The sequence below is a fragment of the Lepus europaeus genome, chromosome 21, assembly GCF_033115175.1.
Source record: "Lepus europaeus isolate LE1 chromosome 21, mLepTim1.pri, whole genome shotgun sequence".
NCBI classification, from domain to species: Eukaryota; Metazoa; Chordata; class Mammalia; order Lagomorpha; family Leporidae; genus Lepus; species Lepus europaeus.
In genome coordinates, this window is record NC_084847.1 from 51383086 (window position 1) to 51401941 (window position 18856).

Genomic DNA, 18856 nt, shown 5'->3' on the forward strand with positions numbered 1-18856 from the left:
CACACATGATCACAACGCACATGTGCAGATGCACATACCTGCGCACACGCGATCACAATGCACGTGTGCAGACGCACATACATGAGCACACATGATCAATCAGACACACATGCACACAGACACGTGTGCAAAACGGGCCCGCACTTGGACACAGATACACCCACACGTGCAACTGTGCACACGCAGACACGAGCAACTGTGCACACAGGCACATGTGCAAATGTTTGCACACATGTGTGCACACGCCCACACACACATGAGCAATCACACGCACAGGCACATGTGCAAACGCACAAACACGAATTTCAAACACATCTTCTACTCCTCGTGGGACAATACAGTCTCTTGTCCCTATTACTCCAAGTGTGCCATTTTTGCAGGTCCCTTACAGTGTGAAAAACTTCAGTGAAAAGTAGAACCAATCCACACCTCCCTCTTTCTAGACGGCTCCATCCCTATTAACATGGCCCATGCCCATACCAGCCTTGCAGGCATACACAGCACGGGGACCCCTCTGGTTTACATAACCTCCTACGCCTCCTCGCCCAGCCCCGTCTGAGACCCGATCTAGGCTGACCCGTGACCTGGCCCGGCTCGCCCGGCTCCTGGCCACCCCAGTGTCCCCCAGCTGGGGACAGATGCCTTCATTCCTCCATAGCTCGCTCAGGAGGGGCCGTCACGTGGCGACCAGAGAAGGCGCAAGTGCCATCCTGATTCGGCTTGCGGGTGGTCCAGGAAAAGAAGGTGAGCCCGTTGGAGAATCGGATGGAGCTTCTGGCCAGAGGTGCCGGGATGGTAAGTTAGGCAAGGCTCTGGTGGCAGAGATGCACTGGAGCTGTCTCAAGAGCAGAAGCCAGGAGCAGAGAGGTGGAGGCGGCCCGCGCGGGCGGGCAGGAGGGGCAGAGAGGAGCCGGGCAGCATCGCATCCTCATCATCACATTTATTCACGGCCCCTAGGAGCTGGGGCTGGGGACAGAACATACAAAGACAAGGACCTGCCCTCAAAAAGCTTCCATTCTAAGGAGACAGGGACAGAAAAAATACAAGAACGGTCTTTCCTGGGGACGGCGCGTCTCACCTGTGCAGGGCGGGAGCCCCCGGCCTACCTCGCGGCAGGGTCTGGAGCGCCAGCCGGGTACACAGCAGCCCCCAGGGGAGCTGTGGCGCCCCCAGCCCCGCCGCTGGGGCCTGCCCGCCTGGCTCCTTGGCGGTGGGCCCCAGCAACTGGGGGAAAGGTAGGCTCAGGACGTGATGGAAACGCTCCTGTCGGCCTTGGCATTGTGGGACCGGCCCCAGCGGGAAGCGGGTGTCTTCCCAGGGCCCCCCACCAGTAGGTGAGTCAAGTTCTTGGATGGGGGCTGCTCCATCCCCCCTGGAGGCCCCCAGCCGGGGAGACAAAAAAGGCAGAGGCCAGACACCTGCCCACCCCACCCCCAGCCCTCCGGGGGGTGGCTTCCAGGTGCCCCTACTTGCCAGCTCAGCCTCCAGGGCCAGGGGTGGGCCTGCCTGAGGCCAGGGGGAGGGGCCTGCCCCTCCCCCCACCCAGGCAGTGGGGGGGAGGAGGAGGAGGAACCCCCCATCAAGTTTGTCTGGGCCCCCCCCACTGGGGGGCCACACCCTGGCTCCTACCGGTGGGGGGGCTCTGGCTGCGAGGGCCTAGGGCTCAGGAGGGGGGCAGGGCCAAGGGGGCACCCTGGGGAGCCCTTCAGCGGGGGCACTGGGCGGGAGTCCAAGGGGGGCAGGCTCCGGGGCACGGCGGCGGCTGGCCCCCGGGCAGCCCCCGCGGGCGGGACGGCTGGCGCGGGGAAGGGCTTGGGGGGGTCCGCGGCGGCGGCGGCGGGGGCCGGCTGGGCAGACCGCTCCCGGCGGTGCCGCAGCAGCTCCTGCAGCTTCTCGGCCTGGGTCCGCCTCAGGTGGGCCAGGGCGCGGCCTCGCTGGAAGGCAGGCAGGAAGGCCTCCAAGCTCTGCTCCCCTAGTAGCAGCTGCTCCATCTGCTCCTGGGACAGAATTGGGGGTGGGGGTGGGGACAGCTTGGGAGCTGCTCCACCAGGGGCTGGGGCGGGGGGCTCCTTCCCCGAGCTCCCTCCTCACCTGCTGGGTGCCAGCCGAGACACCCCAGCAGGGCCAGGCTGCCACTCGCTAGGGGCTGCGCTCCCCACCCGGCCCAGCCCCTCTGCCCGCCCCGCCCTGGCTGTCTGAGACATCCATCCACTAGGGGAGCCGGGGAAGTCACCGGTGGGGACGCAGAGCCCTGCCCTCCAGTGCTGGCAGCAAAGCCGGGCTCGCCTGTGGGTCGGGCACTCCGGGGAGGCTTCCCGGAGGAGGGGCCCCCTCAAACCTGCGGTACAAGAGCGAGCGTCGGGGACAGGCCCAGCCAGCCCTCCCCTCACCTCCGCGTCCTGCTCAGCCTCCTCCAGCTCGGCCTGCAGCCAGCCCAGCGCGCAGTGGGGGCTCCAGCGCTGCACGCTCTCCTCTGGGGGACACAGGGGCGCGGTGAGTGGACCGGGACAGACAAGCGACAGCCCCCCAGTGCGGGTGCCAAAGAGAAAGTCAGGACTTTAGCTCCTAGCACCTGCCCAGGGGTGGGGGGCCCTGGGATATCAGGGCGCCCCCTTTCCCTCTCACCCCCCCCCCCCCCCCGCCAATCCTCAAATTCATACAGGAAGAGGCGTGCCCAAGTCCCGGCCTTTGCAAAGAGCCTGGAAGCGGGCTGCGCCCTGGAGCCCACCGCCCCCCCCCCGGGGTCCGCACCCCCGCCCCGCACCCCCTCACCCAGTCGCTGCAGCTTGTCAGCGCAGTTCTCAGCCACCTCTCGCAGCTCCTGATACTTGATGGCCAGGGCGGCCCGGCCCATCTCCAGGCGGGGCCGCAGGGCCAGGTTCTCTTTGGCCAGCGCGTAGTTGGAGGCCAGGCAGGCCTCGCGTTCCAGCTGCAGGCCCTGGAACTAGCAAAACAGGGCGGCTCAGAGGCCCGCTCAGGGAGGCCAGCCCCCCGGGGGTGGGAGGGGGCCACAGCGCCAAGCCCGGGGCCCAAGGCACCCGCCAGGCCCAACAGGTGCAGGGACTTCAGGGGCTGGGGACCCAGGGCTAGTGTCTGGGTTTGGCACAGCAAGCTGAACGCATCCGGCGTGCAGGGCGGCCCTGAGCCCCAAGTGAGGAAAACTACGGAGGCCTCTACAAATGTTAGTTAATTTTTAATTTCTCAATTAATATGTCTGCCCTGGGTCCCCCGGGGGAGCTCCCCTCCCTCTGCTGCCCCATTTTCCACGCCTGGACAGCTGCCCCCGCGTTCCAGGCCTTTGTCTGCCGCTTCCCTAGGTGTTTATGTCCAGAACACTGCCAGCTGCCGATCCGGCCCTCTCCACAGTGATGTCCCCGCCCAGGGCCCCTTCCCGGCACACACCGCCCCCCCCACCCCCAGGAATACACACCCCCCTTTCCACTCCCCAGCACAAAGCGGCCCCTGGCCTTGGATGAGGCTTTCCCTTAGTTTCTCCCCGGAGGGGTGGAGGCCCAGGGAGGCTGCGTCCCCCCCTCCCCCCGTCGGTCGGATGCACCTGCCCCTGCTCCTCGCCCCCCCCCACTTTCCCCTTCTGCCTCCCACCGCCGGGCGGCCCGGCCTATCTCTGGGAGATACACAACTTTCTCTTATGGTGGCCTACTGAATACACACCTCAGCTCCCAGTCCTCCCTAACGCGCAGCGCCAAGCCCCCGCCCCGCGCGCCCCCGGAATGCCCAGCTCTCCCAGCCCCCCCCCCCGCCCAGGGGTCCCCCAGGTGTCAAACGGGCCCCTAGGTCTCCCCCCCCCCCCGGGGGAAGGCGCCTCCCCTTCCTGGCCCTCTAGAACGTGGGCGTGCGAGCCAGCCCCCCACCACCACCACACAGCTAGCCCCTGCCCCCTCCGGGGCACACCTCCCCGGAGCGGCCGCCGTAGGACACGCCTCGCGGCCATCCCGGGCGTGGGGGGGCACGGGTGGCCCCCAGCCCCGCGTCCTCGGCGCCCCCAGCCCCCGCCCCAGGCCCGGGCTCCGGGCGCCCCCTCCCCCGGGGGCGGCTCCACGGGGCCCACTCGTACGTGCCAGGCTCCCGCGCCCACCGACGGCCCGCGGCCCGCGCCCGCGCGGCCCTGCGCTCGGCCCGCCAGGTCCGGCAGGCCGCGGCCCGGCCCCCCGCGCCCCCCGCCCGCGCCCCCCGCGCTACCTTCCTGCTGAGCCGCACGATCCGGTCCAGCTTGGGCTCATCCTGCAGCAGGTCCCGGAGCTGCCCGGTGCTGAGGATCCCAAAGCGCCCCGGGCTGCCGGGCTCCGGCCCCGCCCGCGCCGCCCGGGCCCGGTACATGCCGCCCGCCCGCGCCCCCAGCTCGGCCGCTGGCTCGGCCCGCCCGGCCCGCTCCGCCCCGGCTCCGCTCCGCTCCGCTCCGGCTCCGGGATCCGGCTCCGGCTCCGGCCGCGCGCGCGCCGCTCCGCCGCCAGGGGGCGCCCCGCGCGCTCTTAAAGGGGCCGCGGCGCCGGGCTGGGGGTGGGGCGGGGAGAGACGCGCCGCGTCCCGGGCACCCCTGGGATCGCCCAGGTACCGATTCCCTGCCGCCATCCCGAAATCCGAGGCCGCGTGTCTCCGCACCCTTTGACCCGGACCCCATTCACAACGCCCCACCCCCGCCCCCACCAGGCGCCCACCCTCCCACTCCGGGTGCTTAGCTGCCAGGGCTGTTTGTCACCCCTCTTGGAGACACACAGCATCTTTTGGCCAACTCGGACAAGTCACTCGCCTTCTCTAAGCCTCAGTATTCCGTGCTGTAAAATGGGTGATGGGTTGCCCACATGGGCGCTGTTTGGGGGGGAATACCGCGGAAATGACGTCACCCCTCCAAAGTCACCTTACAGGTGCGCCATGGGTCACCCCAGTTCTTCCCCGCGTGCAGTGTCCAAAAGGCACAGGATGGGCCCTGGGCTAGGGCCTGTGGGGACATTGTCCCTGCCCCGGGGAGCTCCTGGAACGGGACACAGTCGCAGCCCGGCTCGGGGTGGCAGGCGCCCGTCGCCAGGCAGTTGACCCAGGTGTACCCTGTGCCTTATCTTTACAAATCCGCGCGGCCAGAGCCTTGGTCTCATCTCAGCAATGGCACCCAGAGACTCGGTTGCTTGCGTTAGGTCGCCCAGCAATGAGAGAACCGGCCTGGGGTCAGGGCCGTCAGGAAGGCTTGCCGGACGAGGTGGCTTTGAGCTGGGTTTCACGGCGTGAATAGGAGTTGCGACGTTGACCCAGAACATGAAGGCGGAGGGGAGTCCGGAAGCCAGCAGAGGAGCCTCCCCTGCAGCCAGGGTGCTGGGCAGGCGGGGCACACGCCCGCAGGACAGACTCCCTCAGCATTTTCATGATCTCTTGCAGATTCAGCTGGAGGGGGAAGGAGCCGTGGGGAAGCCCCCTCGTGGGCGCCCGCCCCCCCCCCCGCCCGTCCCAGGGCGCCTGTGGTCCAGGCACAGCTCTGCTCCCCATTCCCGCTGATGTGCACCCTGGGAGGCAGCAGGTGCTCGGGCCCCTGCCACCCGCGGGTGAGACCCAGCTGGGGGTCCCGCCTCCCGGCTTCACATGGGCTGGTCCCGGCTGTTGTAGCTGCTTGGGAAGTTGAACCAGCAGATGAGAGCGTTCTCTCTGTCTTTCCCTTTCAAATAAAATGAATAAATAAATAAATGATGTAAAAAGCCACTCCTGCGGGACATCACCACCTCCAGGGAGCCCGCTCCACCTCCCCAGCTGGGGCTGAGGGCCCCCTCCCTCTGCCCCCCCAGGGCCTGCTCCCCCTGCACCGCGGTCACAGTGGGTGGGGGGCTGATTTCCCGGGTCTGCTCTGCCTCTGCTTCGCTCACCACGGCCACTGAGCCTTAGCCACTGTCACAGCCCCTCCCACTCTGGGCAACCTTCTCACCTTTTTTTTTTTTTTAAAGATTTATTTATTTGAAAGGCAGAGTTACAGAGAGAGAGAGAGAGAGAGAGAGAGAGAGAGGTCTTCCATCTGCTAGTTTAATCCCCGGATGGCAGCAATGGCCACAGCTGGGCCAGGCCATAGCCAGGAGCTTCCTTCGGGTCTCCCACGTGGGTGCAGGGGCTCAAGCACTTGGGCCATCTTCCACTGCCTTCCCAGGCGTGTTAGCAGGGAGCCAGATGGAAAGCCGAGCAGCCAGGACTTGAACCGGCGCCCACAGGGGAGACAGGCAGTAGCTTAACTCACTATACCACAGCGCCAGCCCCTCTTTTTTTTTTTGAAAAAAAAAAAAAAGTTTTCATTTTATTTGAAAGACAGACAGAAAAAAGACAAAGAGAGGGGCTGGCACTGTGGCACAGTGGGTTAACGCCTTGGCCAGAAGCACCAGCATCCCATGTGGGCGCTGGTTTGAGTCCCGGCTGCTCCACTTCTGATCCAGCTCTCTGCTATGGCCTGGGAAAGCAGTGGAGGATGGCCCAAGTGCTTGGGCCCCTGCACCTGCATGGGAGACCCAGGAGAAGCTTCTGGCTGCTGGCTTCGGATTGGCAAAGCTCCGGCCATTGTGGCCAATTGGGGAGTGAACCATCGGATGGAAGATCTCCCTCTTTCTCTCTCTCTGCCTCTCCTGTCTCTGCATAACTCTGACTTTCAAATAAATAAATAAATCTTAAAAAAAAAAAAAGAAGACAAAGAGAGACCTTCCATTTGCTAGTTCACGCCTCAAATGCCCGCAGCAGCCAAGGTTGGATTAGGCCAAAGCCGGGGGCTTGGAGCTCCATCCAGGTCTCTCCCATGGGTGGCTGGGACCTGAGTAGTTGAGCCATCACCTGCTGCCCCCCAGGGTGTGCGTTAGTGAGAAGCGAGGACGCACAGCAGAGCTGGGGCCTGACAGCAGGCAGTTCCAGGGTGGCGTCCCACGTGGCTTCTTGAACAGGGCTCCGTGCACCTGCCCCTAGCCTTGCTCACCTCAAAAGGCAGTGGTAAGACCTGGGGAGCTCCTGCCTCCCCCTTCCCATTCCCAAAGCCCCACAATGGCCCCCTTAAGCCGTCTGCACACTCCTAAGACCCCCAAAACCCACAGCCGCCCTGCTAGGTAGACCCCCCCCCCCGGAGGCCCAGCGTACAGAGCAACGTCTCCCAGAGCCCCCCTCCCCCTCTGCACCTGCCGGGCGCACTTCCTACCCTCCTGCCTCCGGGAGCCGCGGCCTCGCTTTGTGCCAACCCTTGCAGAGTGTCACCTACACCTGCCTCCTCCAGGAGGTGCCCCGTGCCGTCACCTTTACTCCCTGCCTGGGGACTCACAGCTCCCTGTGACACACGCCGGAGCCTCTGGAGAGGACTCTGTCCCCACCACACTTCCTGCATCTGCTCCCTCACCCCGCTTAACCCTAAGGCTCACTTTCACTTCACCCCACTCCTCCTCTCCCAGGGTCCCCATCACTGCTGACCGCCCCCCTCGCTTCTCGGAAAAGAGAGAGGGGAAGAGAGGAGAGACAGAGATCTTACACACACTGCCTCACTGCTCACGTGGCTGAATGATTGGGGCCAGGCCAGGCTGAAGCCAGGAACCAAAACTCCATCCCGGTCTCTCGCCAACACTTTATACGCTCGGTCGTTTCTGTTGTAGCTGCTCTAACGGAGGTGTCTTTCCTGTGCTGCAATGTGCATACGGGTGTCTAGACAACATATTCTTTATTTGTAATTTTCAAATATATATATTTATTTGTAGATGACACATGATAATTGCCCATTTTTATGGGGCACAGAGTGCTATTCCTTTCTTTTGTGAGATTTATTTATTTATTTGAAAGTCAGGGGGTCAGTGCTGTGGCGCAGTGGGTTAAAGCCCTAGCCTGCAGTGCCGGCATCCCATATGGGTGCCGGTTCCAGACCCGGCTGCTCCACTTCCAATCCAGCTCTCTGCTATGGCTTGGGAAAGCAGCAGAAGATGGCCCAAGTCCTTGGGTCCCTGCACCTGTGTGGGAGACTCAGAAGCTCCTGGCTCCTGGCTTCTGATCGGTGCAGCTCCGGCCGTTGCGGCCAACTGGGAAGTGAACCATCAGATGGAAGACCTCTCTCCCTCTCTCTGCCTCTCCTTTCTCTGTGTAACTCTGACTTTCAAATAAATAAATAAATCTTGGAAAAAAAAAAAAAAAACAGCCAGCGCCGTGGCTCACTAGGCTAATCCTCCGCCTGCAGCGCCGGCACACCGGGTTCTAGTCCCAGTCGGGGCGCCGGATTCTGTCCTGGTTGCTCCTCTTCCAGTCCAGCTCTCTGCTGTGGCCCAGGAAGGCAGTGGAGGATGGCCCAAGTGCTTGGGCCCTGCACCCCATGGGAGACCAGGAGAAGCACCTGGCTCCTGGCTTCAGATCAGCGCAGTGCGCCGGCTGCAGCACACTGGCCGTAGCGGCCATTGGGGGGTGAACCAACGGAAAAGGAAGACCTTTCTCTCTGTCTCTCTCTCTCACTGTCCACTCTGCCTGTCAAAAAAAAAAAAAAAAAAAGAAAGAAAGAAAGAAAAAAGAAAAAGAAAAAGAAAAGAAAGAGTTACACAGAGAGAGCAGGAGAGGCACAGAGAGAGAGGTCTTCCACTCCGCTGGTTCACTCCCCGGTTGGCTACCATGGCCAGAGCTGGGCCAATCCAAAGCCAGAAGCCAGGAGCTTCTTCTGGGTCTCCCACGCGAGTGCAGGGGCCCAAGCACTTGGGCCATTTTCCACTGCTTTCCCAGGCCGTAGCAGAGAGCTGGATTGGAAGTGGAGCAGCTGGGACATGAACCGGCACCCGTATGGGATGCTGGCAATGCAGGTGGCGGCTTTACCTGCTACGCCACAGCGCCGGCCCTATGAAACATGCTATTACCTGTTGACAGTCAGAGTTGACATGGGATGAAAAAACTGTGCTACAGAGCACTGGGAGTTACTGCCTAGCCAACTGCACCCCCAGGGCCTGTTAGCCCCCCTCTGCCCCTCCCCTCCCCTCCCCCCTTCTCTGCTTCCTTGAGATCAGCATTGGCATCCGCATAGGGGACACCACGTGCAGTGCTTGTCTTCCTGTGCCTGACGCTCTCTTGGTCCAGCCAGGTAGCTGCAAATGACAGCATTCCCTTCTCTTTTATGGCCGAATAGGATCTCACTGTGTGCTCGGGCCGTCCATCATGCAGACAGTGGCCTGCTGGGTGACCTCCCTCCCTCCATCCCCGGCCCCGGCACCAGCAAGTAAGGGCCCTGGGAGTGCCCTGTGCACTTCCCTGCCAGCCTGGCCATCCTGCCCAGCTCAGGTGGCCCTGGGCTTGGGGGCTCCCGGGTCTCCCCTGCAACCCCAGCAAATCCCGGGTGCGGGTGCTTTTCCCTGCTCTCCCGATGGAGTCTTCACCTGTCTGATCTGTGTTCTGCCCCCTGCCCCACTTCTCTCCCTTCCCCCCACCCCCATCCCCACTGGACCAGTAGCGACCCCTGCAGCCACCCAGCCCCCGGCTCTCACTCCCAGTTCCCTGCTGCATCTCCACACTGCTCGGCTCCCTCTCAGGACGCTGCTCCTCCGAAGCCAGGAGTGGGGGAAGGGACCCACCTGTCGCCACCCAGCCTACGCCTCCTCTGCTCCGGGCAGAATCAGCTGTCACAGCCTGGATCCTAAAGTCCCCTGGGAGCAGGGACAGCCTCTTACATCTTTTAAAAATGTATTTACTTGAAAGGCACTCAAAGAGGGAGAGTCAGAGGCTGCAACAGCCGGAGCTGAGCAGAGACAAAGCCAGGAGCCAGGAACTTCTTCCAAGTCTCCCATGTGGGTGCAACGGCCCAAGCACCTGGGAAACCAGCCAAAGATGGTGCGTTAGCAAGGAACTGAATCGGAAGTGGAGCAGCCAGGACTCGAACCAGCACCCATATGGGATGCCGGCACTGCAGGCAGTGGCTTTACTTACTACGCCACGGTGCCAGCCCCCTAAGCAGTGTCTTAACCCACCCCACATGGATGGGCTGTGATCTTCGGCCACCATCAGTTTGTCCCCGTCCTCTCCCTGGGCTGCAACTCTGAGGCTGCTGAAAGGTGTTGGTGACAAGGTAGGTCGGACTGCGGACCGCGTCCAGCAAATCCCAGTGGGAGGCGTCCATTGTAGTGAAAACAGGGTGATTCTAACACTCATCCAGAAAATGAAGACAAACTCTACTGTTCTGCGAAACTAGAGACAAGAGACACTCGTCTCAGCAGGGGCAATACCTCACCGAAGGACCGGAGCAGGGGGGACCGAGCCAGTGCACTCCTGAGTGGAACCGATCAGGAAAGCCCAGGAGGTCACCGTGATGACGGGGTAGTCGCAGCAATTTCAGGACAACTTGGTAGCAGTGTTGGATTAAAAGATGCCTACTGGGGGCCGGCGCTGTGGCGTAGCGGGTAAAGCTGCCACCTGCAGTGCCCGTATCCCATATGGGCACTGCTTTGAGACCCAGCTGCTGCACTTCCGATCCAGCTCTCTGCTGTGGCCTGGGAAAGCAATAGAAGATGGCCCAAGTCCTTGGGCCCCTGCACCCATGTGGGAGACCCAGAAGCTCCTGGCTCCTGGCTTAGCCCCGGCTGTTGTGGCCATTTGGGGAGTGAACCAGTGGATGGAAGACCTTTCTTTGTGTCTATGCCTCTCTGTAACTCTGACTTTCAAATAAATAAATAAATCTTTTTAAAAAGAGGCCTACTTCGGGGCTGGCGCTGTAGCATAGCTGGTAAAGCCACCGCCTATGATGCTGGCATCCCAAAGGAGCGCTGGTTCATGTCCTGGCTGCTCCACTTCCCATCCAGCTCCCTGCTAACGCACTTGGGAAAGCAGCAGAGGATGATGGCCCGAGTGCTTGGGCCCCTGCACGCACGCGGAAGACCCAGAGGAAGCTCTTGGCTCCTGGCTTCGGTCTGGCCCAGCCATCTGGGGAATGAACCAGCGGATGGAAGATCTCTGTAACTCTGCCTTTCAAATAAATAAGAAATAAATCTAAGAAGAAGAAGGAGGAAGGGGAGGAGGAGAAGAAAGAAAGAGAGACAGAGAGAGACAGAGAATGGCAAGATCTGGTGCCAAGAGCTGGACCGGGGAGGCCAGAGGGCTCTGGTGGGGACCTCGGGGAGAGGCTGCTGGGAGGGGAGCTCAGGAAAGGAGTGGGGCTCAGGGAGGCTCACAGATGGGGGTGCAGGGAGGGGAGAGAGATCAGAAAGAGGGGCTCCAGGGTGGACAGGGAGTTCAGGGGAGCAGGGGGCTTTGGAGCAGCTCAGTGGGAAGGTAGAGGGCCCTCCATGGAGTGGGCTTGAGTGGCAGGGAGGCGACATCAGGGAGGGGGAGGGGACTCCGGAGGGGGGCAGGGATGAGCCCCAAAGAGGGTCTGGGGCCAGTGCAGGGACCCAGGCCCATCCCATGCTCCCTCTCTGCCCCCTGGGCCTCGGTCTTACTCCTGGGGCCCCTCCCCTCTTAGACCCAGCCGAATGTGGGGGCGGGGCTGAGCCCCCGCCGAAGGAGGGGTTAAAGGTGAGCGCGCACGAGCGGGCGGGGATTGGCAGGCGCCGGAGCCCACAGCCCCGGCCAGGGCCGCTCCACGGGACTCCAGCCGCCTGAACGGCTGCCACCCACGTGCTAAGGGGAGAAGGAGGCGCCGGATCAAGGGGCAAAGGACACCCCGGAGCGGGGCGGGCTGCATGGGCAGTGCCTGCGTCCACACCCGCGGCACAGTGCACCCAGGCCTCTGCCGCCGGCGCAGGGGTGCCCGGAGCATCCCCAGCGCCCAGACACCGCGCGATCCACGGGGAGAGGCGGGAAGTCCCTCCGTGACCAGGTGAGTGTAGGTGTGCGGGCCTCCACTCCCACCTGTCCGATGGCCAGGGCTCAGCTGGGCTGGTGGGGTTCACACCCTTGTGTATCAGGCTCAGCGGCTAGGGTCCCCCTTGCCCGCGGAGGAATTTGGATCAAGAATGCAAGAGCAGGTCACCCACGCAGGTGCCTGGGCTGGGCTGGGCTGTGGTCAGAGGGTTTGCCCGGAGCTGAGCGCCGGTTCCTGGAGGCAGGAGGGGGAACCTTCGGCTCCGGCTCCCCAACCCTGCACGGGTGTAGGCGCCAGGGGAGCAGCGGAGCTCAGGGGGCGCTGGGCTGGGCAGGAGGCACCAGGCGTCCTGTGGATTCCCGGCCACCGGGCTTCTAGCACCCGTGCAGGGTCTGGACGGGTGGCTCTGGCTGGGTGGGCCGGGGTCTCCTGCCTGCTCCCAGCGCCCCCTGTGCCTGCCGAGACCCTCCTGGTGGGGGAGGTGCTGGGGTCGGGGGGGCCAGGGCTGGGTGTGGGAGCTTTTAGTTCTTGTGGGTTTCTGCTCTGCACTCCAGACTTTCTTTCTCTGAGCCTCTTTCCCTTGGTGACGGTCCCGTGGAGATGGGGACAGGATACAATGGGACACTAGGATGCTTTGGAGGCCTGGGTGGCCCTGTGCCAACCGTGGTCCCCTCTGGCCCTTCATAAGGCGATATTACAAGGTCGGCTGAAGCAGGTGCAGCGGTGGGGGAGGGTTGGGGGGACCGGGTTCTAATCCAAGCCTCCCTCTTGCCCCCCAAAATCCACTTATGTTGAGCCATGGTTCTGCCCCGTCTCTCGCCCAGTTCTATAGGCCCAGGGGAAGGCTCTGGGTAGGGGTCCAGGAATCCCATGTCCACCCCAGCTCCTCAACCTCCTACAGGGGAAACGGGGAAGAGAAGAGAGACCCCAGCTGACCACCCCTGAGCCGTGGCGAGCAGGCTCTGCCTTCTCTTGAGAGGTTGGTCCTTGGATTGTCCCTCAAGACCCCCTAAGGACCAAGGCTCAGGCTGGACTCAGGGCTTGACCTGGGGCCCTGGTGGGAGAGCATTTGAGAGCCAGGATCAGGGACAGGGCTGGGGTCTTGGGCTCCCGGGACTGAAATCGCTGGGCTTATGAGGCGTGTCCTGGGTGGAGGCGATGCTTGTGGACCCAGTGTGGGAGCAGGTGGCATGGGCTCTGGCCAACAGCGGGGGGGGGGGGAGCACGGAATTGAGGGGTCCACTAGCCACACCTGCTCAGGGGCTGTCCACTCTTCAGACAGAGCCCTACCCGGGTCCTCTCCCCAGACAGCCCTTGGCCCCACGCTGGGTGGACGCAGGCCCTGGGATGTGATGGGGCTGTAAGGGGCTGGGAGACGCCCTCCCCAGCACAGTTCTCACTCCCTCTCGGGACCAAGGAAGCTTTCAGCCCCAGTGGGACACAGAGAAGGGAGGGGAGAGGGAGGGACAGAATTGCTGGGTAGCTCCTGGGAGCCAGACACTGCGTGGCGCTTTCTTGGCCCTGTGTCTTTCTCACCGATCACCTGTAAGGGAGAAGATTATTACTTCCACTTTCCGGAGAGAGCCAGAGAGGTCAAGGTACTGGCTCAAGGTCACACAGCCTAAAAGAAACAGGACTGGGATTCAAACCCAGGCAGCCTGATCCCAAAGCTCTCGGTTTCTGCTCCCACTGCTGCTGCTTTGAAAGGTGGAGATGGGGGGCGGTGGTGCATATTTTCCATCCACTGGTTCACTCCCCCAAATGGCCGCATCAGCTGGGGCTGGACCAGGCCGAAGCCAGGAACCAATCCAAAACCAGGAGCCAGGAGCTTCTTCCGGATCTCCCACACGGGGGCAGGGGTCCCAAGCACTTGGCCCATCCTTCACTGCTTTCCCAGGTGCATTAGCAGGGAGCTGGATTGGAAGTGGAGCAGCTGTGACTTGACCTAGCACCCATATGGGATGCCGGCATCTCAGACAGTGGCTTAACCCGCTGCACCATAAGGCTGGCGCAACACCTGGATTTTAACATACTCCGAGGGTTGTCTGTGAAGGAAGGAGAGAAGAGTGTGAGGCGCTGGGAAGGAAGAAAGACTTCCACACTTATCACACAGCCAAAAGCCTGGTAGATGCAGTGCCGGCTCCGGCTGCCCAGCCACGGGACCCAGGGCACCCTCAGATGCAGAAGCTGAGATCCTGTGGAAACAGTGGGTGACCTTACACACATCCTCCCGAATGTGTTACCTGTGCTGCAGGTGCTTACGATGCCGGCACAAAGTGTGGTGGGAGTGGCCACCCTTCTCTCATTGTTGCAGAATAGGGAAGCCTGTACATGTTCGGTGATTTCTTAAAATAAACTTTAAAAAAGATTTATTTTATTTATTTGAAAGACAGAGTTACATAGAAAGGTAGAGCCAGAGAGAGAGAGAGAGAGAGAGAGAGAGAGGTCTTCCATCCACTCGTCCACTCCCCAAATGGCTGCAATGGCTGGAGCTGAGCCAATTCAAAGCCAGGAGCCAGGAGCTTCTTCTGGGTCTTCCACACGGGATTAGGGACCCAGGGACTTGGGCCACCTTCCACTGCTTTCCCAGGCTGTAGCAAGGAGATGGATTGGAAGAGGAGCAGCCGGGACTCCAACCAGCACCCATAGGGGATGCCAGCACCACAGGCGGAGGCTTAGCTTACTATGCCACAGTGCTGGCCCCACAAACCTGCCTGCACTGGGAACCTCAACCCTGTGTGAAGGGGGCTCAGGAGCACTGAATGGACTCAGTGCCCAAGATCCAGGGTCTGGCAGCCCATGGGAGGGGCTTTTTGCCTTTTTCCTCTGGTTCCTGGTACATAGCTCCTAAAACCCTTGGAATATCCAAAATAGTAAGAGTGCCTGTTGCATGCTAATAAAGATGACTGGGGACAAGCTTTTGGCACAGCTGTTAAGCTGCTACTTGGGACAATAGCGTCCCATTTTTGTGCACTCGTGTTGGGGAGCACCTGGTCCCAGCTTCGGACCCAGCTCCCTGATGGCACCCTGCTGCACCCTGGGAGGCAGCAGATGACGGCTCAAGTCCTCGGGTCCCTGCCACCCATGTGGAGACCTGGATGGAGACCCGAGCTGACAAGCAGGTCACCCACACGGCATCAGAGCTGGACAAGCGATATTTAGAAGACACTGGCACCTGCTGTGCCGGAAGTGGAGTGAACCAGGCGTTTGGTGTAGGAGCTGCTAGGACGCCCCCCAGCACACATCCCAGAGCCTGGGTTTGGCGCCTGGCCCCTGACTCCCGCTTCCTGCCAAGGCACACGCTGGTCGGCAGGCAGCAGTGGGGGCTCAAGTCCCTGGGTCCCTGCCACCCACGGAGGAGACTCGGATGGAGCTCCTGGCTCCTGGTTTGGGCCTGGCCCAGCCCCAGCCACTGCAGGCATTTGGGGGAATGAACCAGAGGGTAGGCTCTCTCTCTCTCTCTCTCTCTCCCTCTCTTTGTGTCTGTCTGTCTGTCTCACTGCCTCTCCCAAAAATTAATTATGTGGAAAAGAAGGTTGCTCAGCACACAGCGGCCGTCAGCACTCGCGCGCACTGGCAGACAGACTCTGTCTGGCGGATGCACCTGCTCCAGGCTCGGGCCTGTCCCCCGCTCTGACGCACACTCTGCCTATCTCCTCACAGCATGCTGGCGAGGCTGGGCTGCACGTGCCCAGGTCACAAAGGCCCCGGGTGGGCAATGGCTGGCTCCCAGTCATCCATGGGTCCCTGACGGGCCTTGTGCCCTGCAGAGGGTTCTTGTGCCCCGCCTGGGGGGTTCCTAGCCACACAGGTGGACGATGTGAGTAGTAGACAGCTGGCTCCTGGCTCGGACCTGGGCCAGTTCCAGCCAATGTGGGCATTTGGGGAGTGAACCAACCGGCCGATGGGAGATCTCTCTCTCTCTCTCTCTCTCTCTGCCTCTCAAATAAATAAATAAATGATCTTAACAGCAGAGTGGGGACCTTGTGCCACCATCCACCCCCATATCAAAAGCAATACACAAGTGGTATTTGATGTTACAATTTATAGAATTTTTTTTAAAAAAAGATATTTGAAATGTCGAGTTACACACACACACACACACACAGAATCTTACATTCACTGGTTCACTCCCCAAATGGCCACGATGCTGAGGGTTGGGCTGGGCCAAAGCCAGGAGCCAGGAGCTTCCCCTGGGTCTCCCCCATGGGTGCAGGGGTCCAAGCACTTGGGCCAACTTCCGCTGATTTCCCAGGGGCATTAACAGGGAGCTGGATTGGAAGTGGAGCAGCCGGGACACGAACTGGCACCCATATGGGGTGCTGGCATCACAGGTAGCAGCACCATAGCATCGGCCCTGAAATTTACAAATTGAATGTCTCTGCCATCTCACCACCCCCCTGCCAACTGTCACCAGTGTCACAGGGTGACACCTATATGTCCAGATCTACTCGTTATTGTTATTAGGTCAGTGTGGATTATGGTTAATTCTTACTCAAATGGGATCACACTTCATCTATTGCCGACAGCTTGCTTTCTTCTCTGAGCTGTCTTGTCCCATGTTTACTGCTGTAATGGTGATGAGTAGTTAGCATCTAAGCACTGTGTAGGTATTAATTCACTGAATTAGCCCGCATTAGAAACCGGGGGAGATTCATAGTGTTATTAGCTCCATTTCAAAGATGAGGTTCTGCCGATGCCATGGCTCACTAGGCTAATCCTCCGCCTTGCGGCGCCGGCACACCGGGTTCTAGTCCCGGTCGGGGCACCGATCCTGTCCCGGTTGCCCCTCTTCCAGGCCAGCTCTCTGCTGTGGCCAGGGAGTGCAGTGGAGGATGGCCCAAGTGCTTGGGCCCTGCACCCCATGGGAGACCAGGAGAAGCACCTGGCTCCTGCCATCGGATCAGCGCGGTGCGCCAACCGCGGCGGCCATTGGAGGGTGAACCAATGGCAAAAAGGAAGACCTTCCTCTCTGTCTCTCTCTCTCTTACTGTCCGCTCTGCCTGTCCAAAAAAAAAAGAAAAAAAGAAAAAGATGAGGTTCTGTTAACTGTTACATAATGTTCCGCTGTAAGGATGTATCAACATACATTGGATCCTTCTCCCATTTTTCAGAATGACAAGCTGTGAGGGACATTGATGAGATTAAAAAAATTATGTATTTGAAAGGCAAAGTAACAGAGAGAGGAAGGGAGAGGGAGGGGGAGAGGAAGAGGGAGAGAGAGAGCTTCATCTGGGTCTCCCACGTGGGTGGCAGGGGCCCAGGGACTTGGGCCGTCCATGGCTTCCTTCCCAGGTGCGTTAGCAAGAGGCTGGCTTGGAAGCAGAGTAGCCAGGACTCAAACCAGCGCTCTTATATGGAATGCCAGTGCCGAAGGCCGTGGCCTAACCTGTTACGCTGCAACACTGGCCCCAAGGGTCCTTTTCAATGAGTTAATTTCCATTTTAATTAAGTTTCAATAAATAAATCAATTAAATTTTAATTAATTTCAATTTTATTGGAAAAGCAGAGTAACACACACACACACACCAGAGAAAGGGAGAGAGATCTTCCATCCACTGGTTCATTCCCACAAAAGCCTGCAACAGCCAGGGTTGGGCCAGGCCAAAGGCAGGAGCCCAGAACTGCATCCGGGTCTCTTACGGGGGTGGCGAGGACCCAGGTACCTGAGCCATCGTTTGCTGCCCATTGGCTGCATTGGCAGGAAGCTGGCATTGCACACAGAGCCAGGGCTTGCGCCGGGCACTCTGCTCTAAGGTGCCGTCTCAACCACTGTCCCGATCGCGCACCGCAAGGGAAATGTTTTTACAGGGCAAATTCCTAGAAGTGGGTCCAAAGGCATCGCCGTTTTTGGCTTTGTAGATGTTGCCTAATGGCCTCTAAAAATGGACTCCCGCGTCACCCGTTTGCCGTCCTAGGAGGGGAAATCCCTACCGCCCTGCCCTCGCTTGCCCTGGTCACTCCTGCCTCTTCCTGGCCAGGAGTGGGGCTGCGGCAAAGCTGGCCCAGAAAGGGAGGATTCTGGGTGAAGGACTCTGCCAATCATGTGACAGCACATAGCCTGCCTCCTGCCCAGCGGGCCCCGCCCACCGCCTACCCCATGGCAGGCTGCACCCCACGGGGAACCTCTCCTCTATGATTTAACCCTCGTCACCAAAAAATACAAGGTCTGGAATTAGAGACGTAGGTTACCTGCTCTGTGACCTCAGCCAAGGTCGCTCTGAGCCTGTTTGCCCATCGATAGCTTGAGGAAGTCGGGATCTGTGTTAGAGACGCCTGCCCTGGAGGCTGGCCGTGGCACGGTGGGACACCTGCCTATTCCGGAGCGCCTGGGTGTGCGTCCTGATTCCAGCTCCCTGCTGTTGCACAACCAGGGAGACAGAAGGTGGTAGCTCAGGTGCTTGGGCCCCTGCCACCCCTGTGGGACACCCGGGGGGAGTTCTAGGCCCCCGGCTACAGCCTGGCCCAGCTCTGGCTCTTGTGGGCTGCCTGTCTCTGTCTCTGCCTTCTTTTTTTATTTTTATTTTTTTTTTTAGGATGTATTTAATTAAAGGCAGAGTTACAGAGAGGCAGAGAGAGAGAGAGAGAGAGAGAGAGAGAGAGAGAGAGAGAGAAAGGTCTTGCATCCGCCGGTTCACTCCCCAAATGTCCGCAAAGGCCGGAGCTGTGCTGACCTGAAGCCTCATCCAGTCTCGCCCCAGAGACAGGAGGAAGGAATGTGTCAGAAAATGTGGTTCCTAGCCGGCGCCGCGGCTCACTAGGCTAATCCTCCGCCTTGCGGCGCCGGCACACCGGGTTCTAGTCCCGGTCGGGGCACCGATCCTGTCCCGGTTGCCCCTCTTCCAGGCCAGCTCTCTGCTGTGGCCAGGGAGTGCAGTGGAGGATGGCCCAAGTCCTTGGGCCCTGCACCCCATGGGAGACCAGGAGAAGCACCTGGCTCCTGGCTTCGGATCAGCGCGGTGCGCCGGCCGCAGCGCGCCTACCGCGGCGGCCATTGGGAGCCCACCAATGTCTCTCTCTCTCACTGTCCACTCTGCCTGTCAAAAAAAGAAAGAAAAAGAAAATGTGGTTCCTGCCAAGGGC

The 18856-nt window shown here is 60.8% G+C and overlaps 2 protein-coding genes across 2 annotated transcripts in view; one reads left to right on the plus strand and one right to left on the minus strand.

The window, feature by feature from the left end:
* Nucleotides 1–931: 931 nt before the first annotated feature.
* Nucleotides 932–4338, minus strand: VPS37D (VPS37D subunit of ESCRT-I). The gene is made up of 4 exons (XM_062180204.1): nucleotides 4201–4338; nucleotides 2773–2944; nucleotides 2391–2473; nucleotides 932–1997 (listed from the first exon to the last, which is right to left on the minus strand). The coding sequence occupies exons 1-4, from the start codon at nucleotides 4336–4338 to the stop codon at nucleotides 1626–1628; spliced, it is 765 nt and encodes a 254-aa protein (XP_062036188.1). The 3' UTR covers nucleotides 932–1625.
* A 7338-nt stretch (nucleotides 4339–11676) lies between these two features.
* The window catches only part of MLXIPL (MLX interacting protein like), a 32461-nt gene continuing 25281 nt past the window's right edge, over nucleotides 11677–18856 (plus strand). The window contains exon 1 of the mRNA XM_062180296.1: nucleotides 11677–11788. The gene's annotated coding sequence lies outside the window, so the exon portion shown is untranslated. The remainder of the gene's footprint in view (nucleotides 11789–18856) is intronic.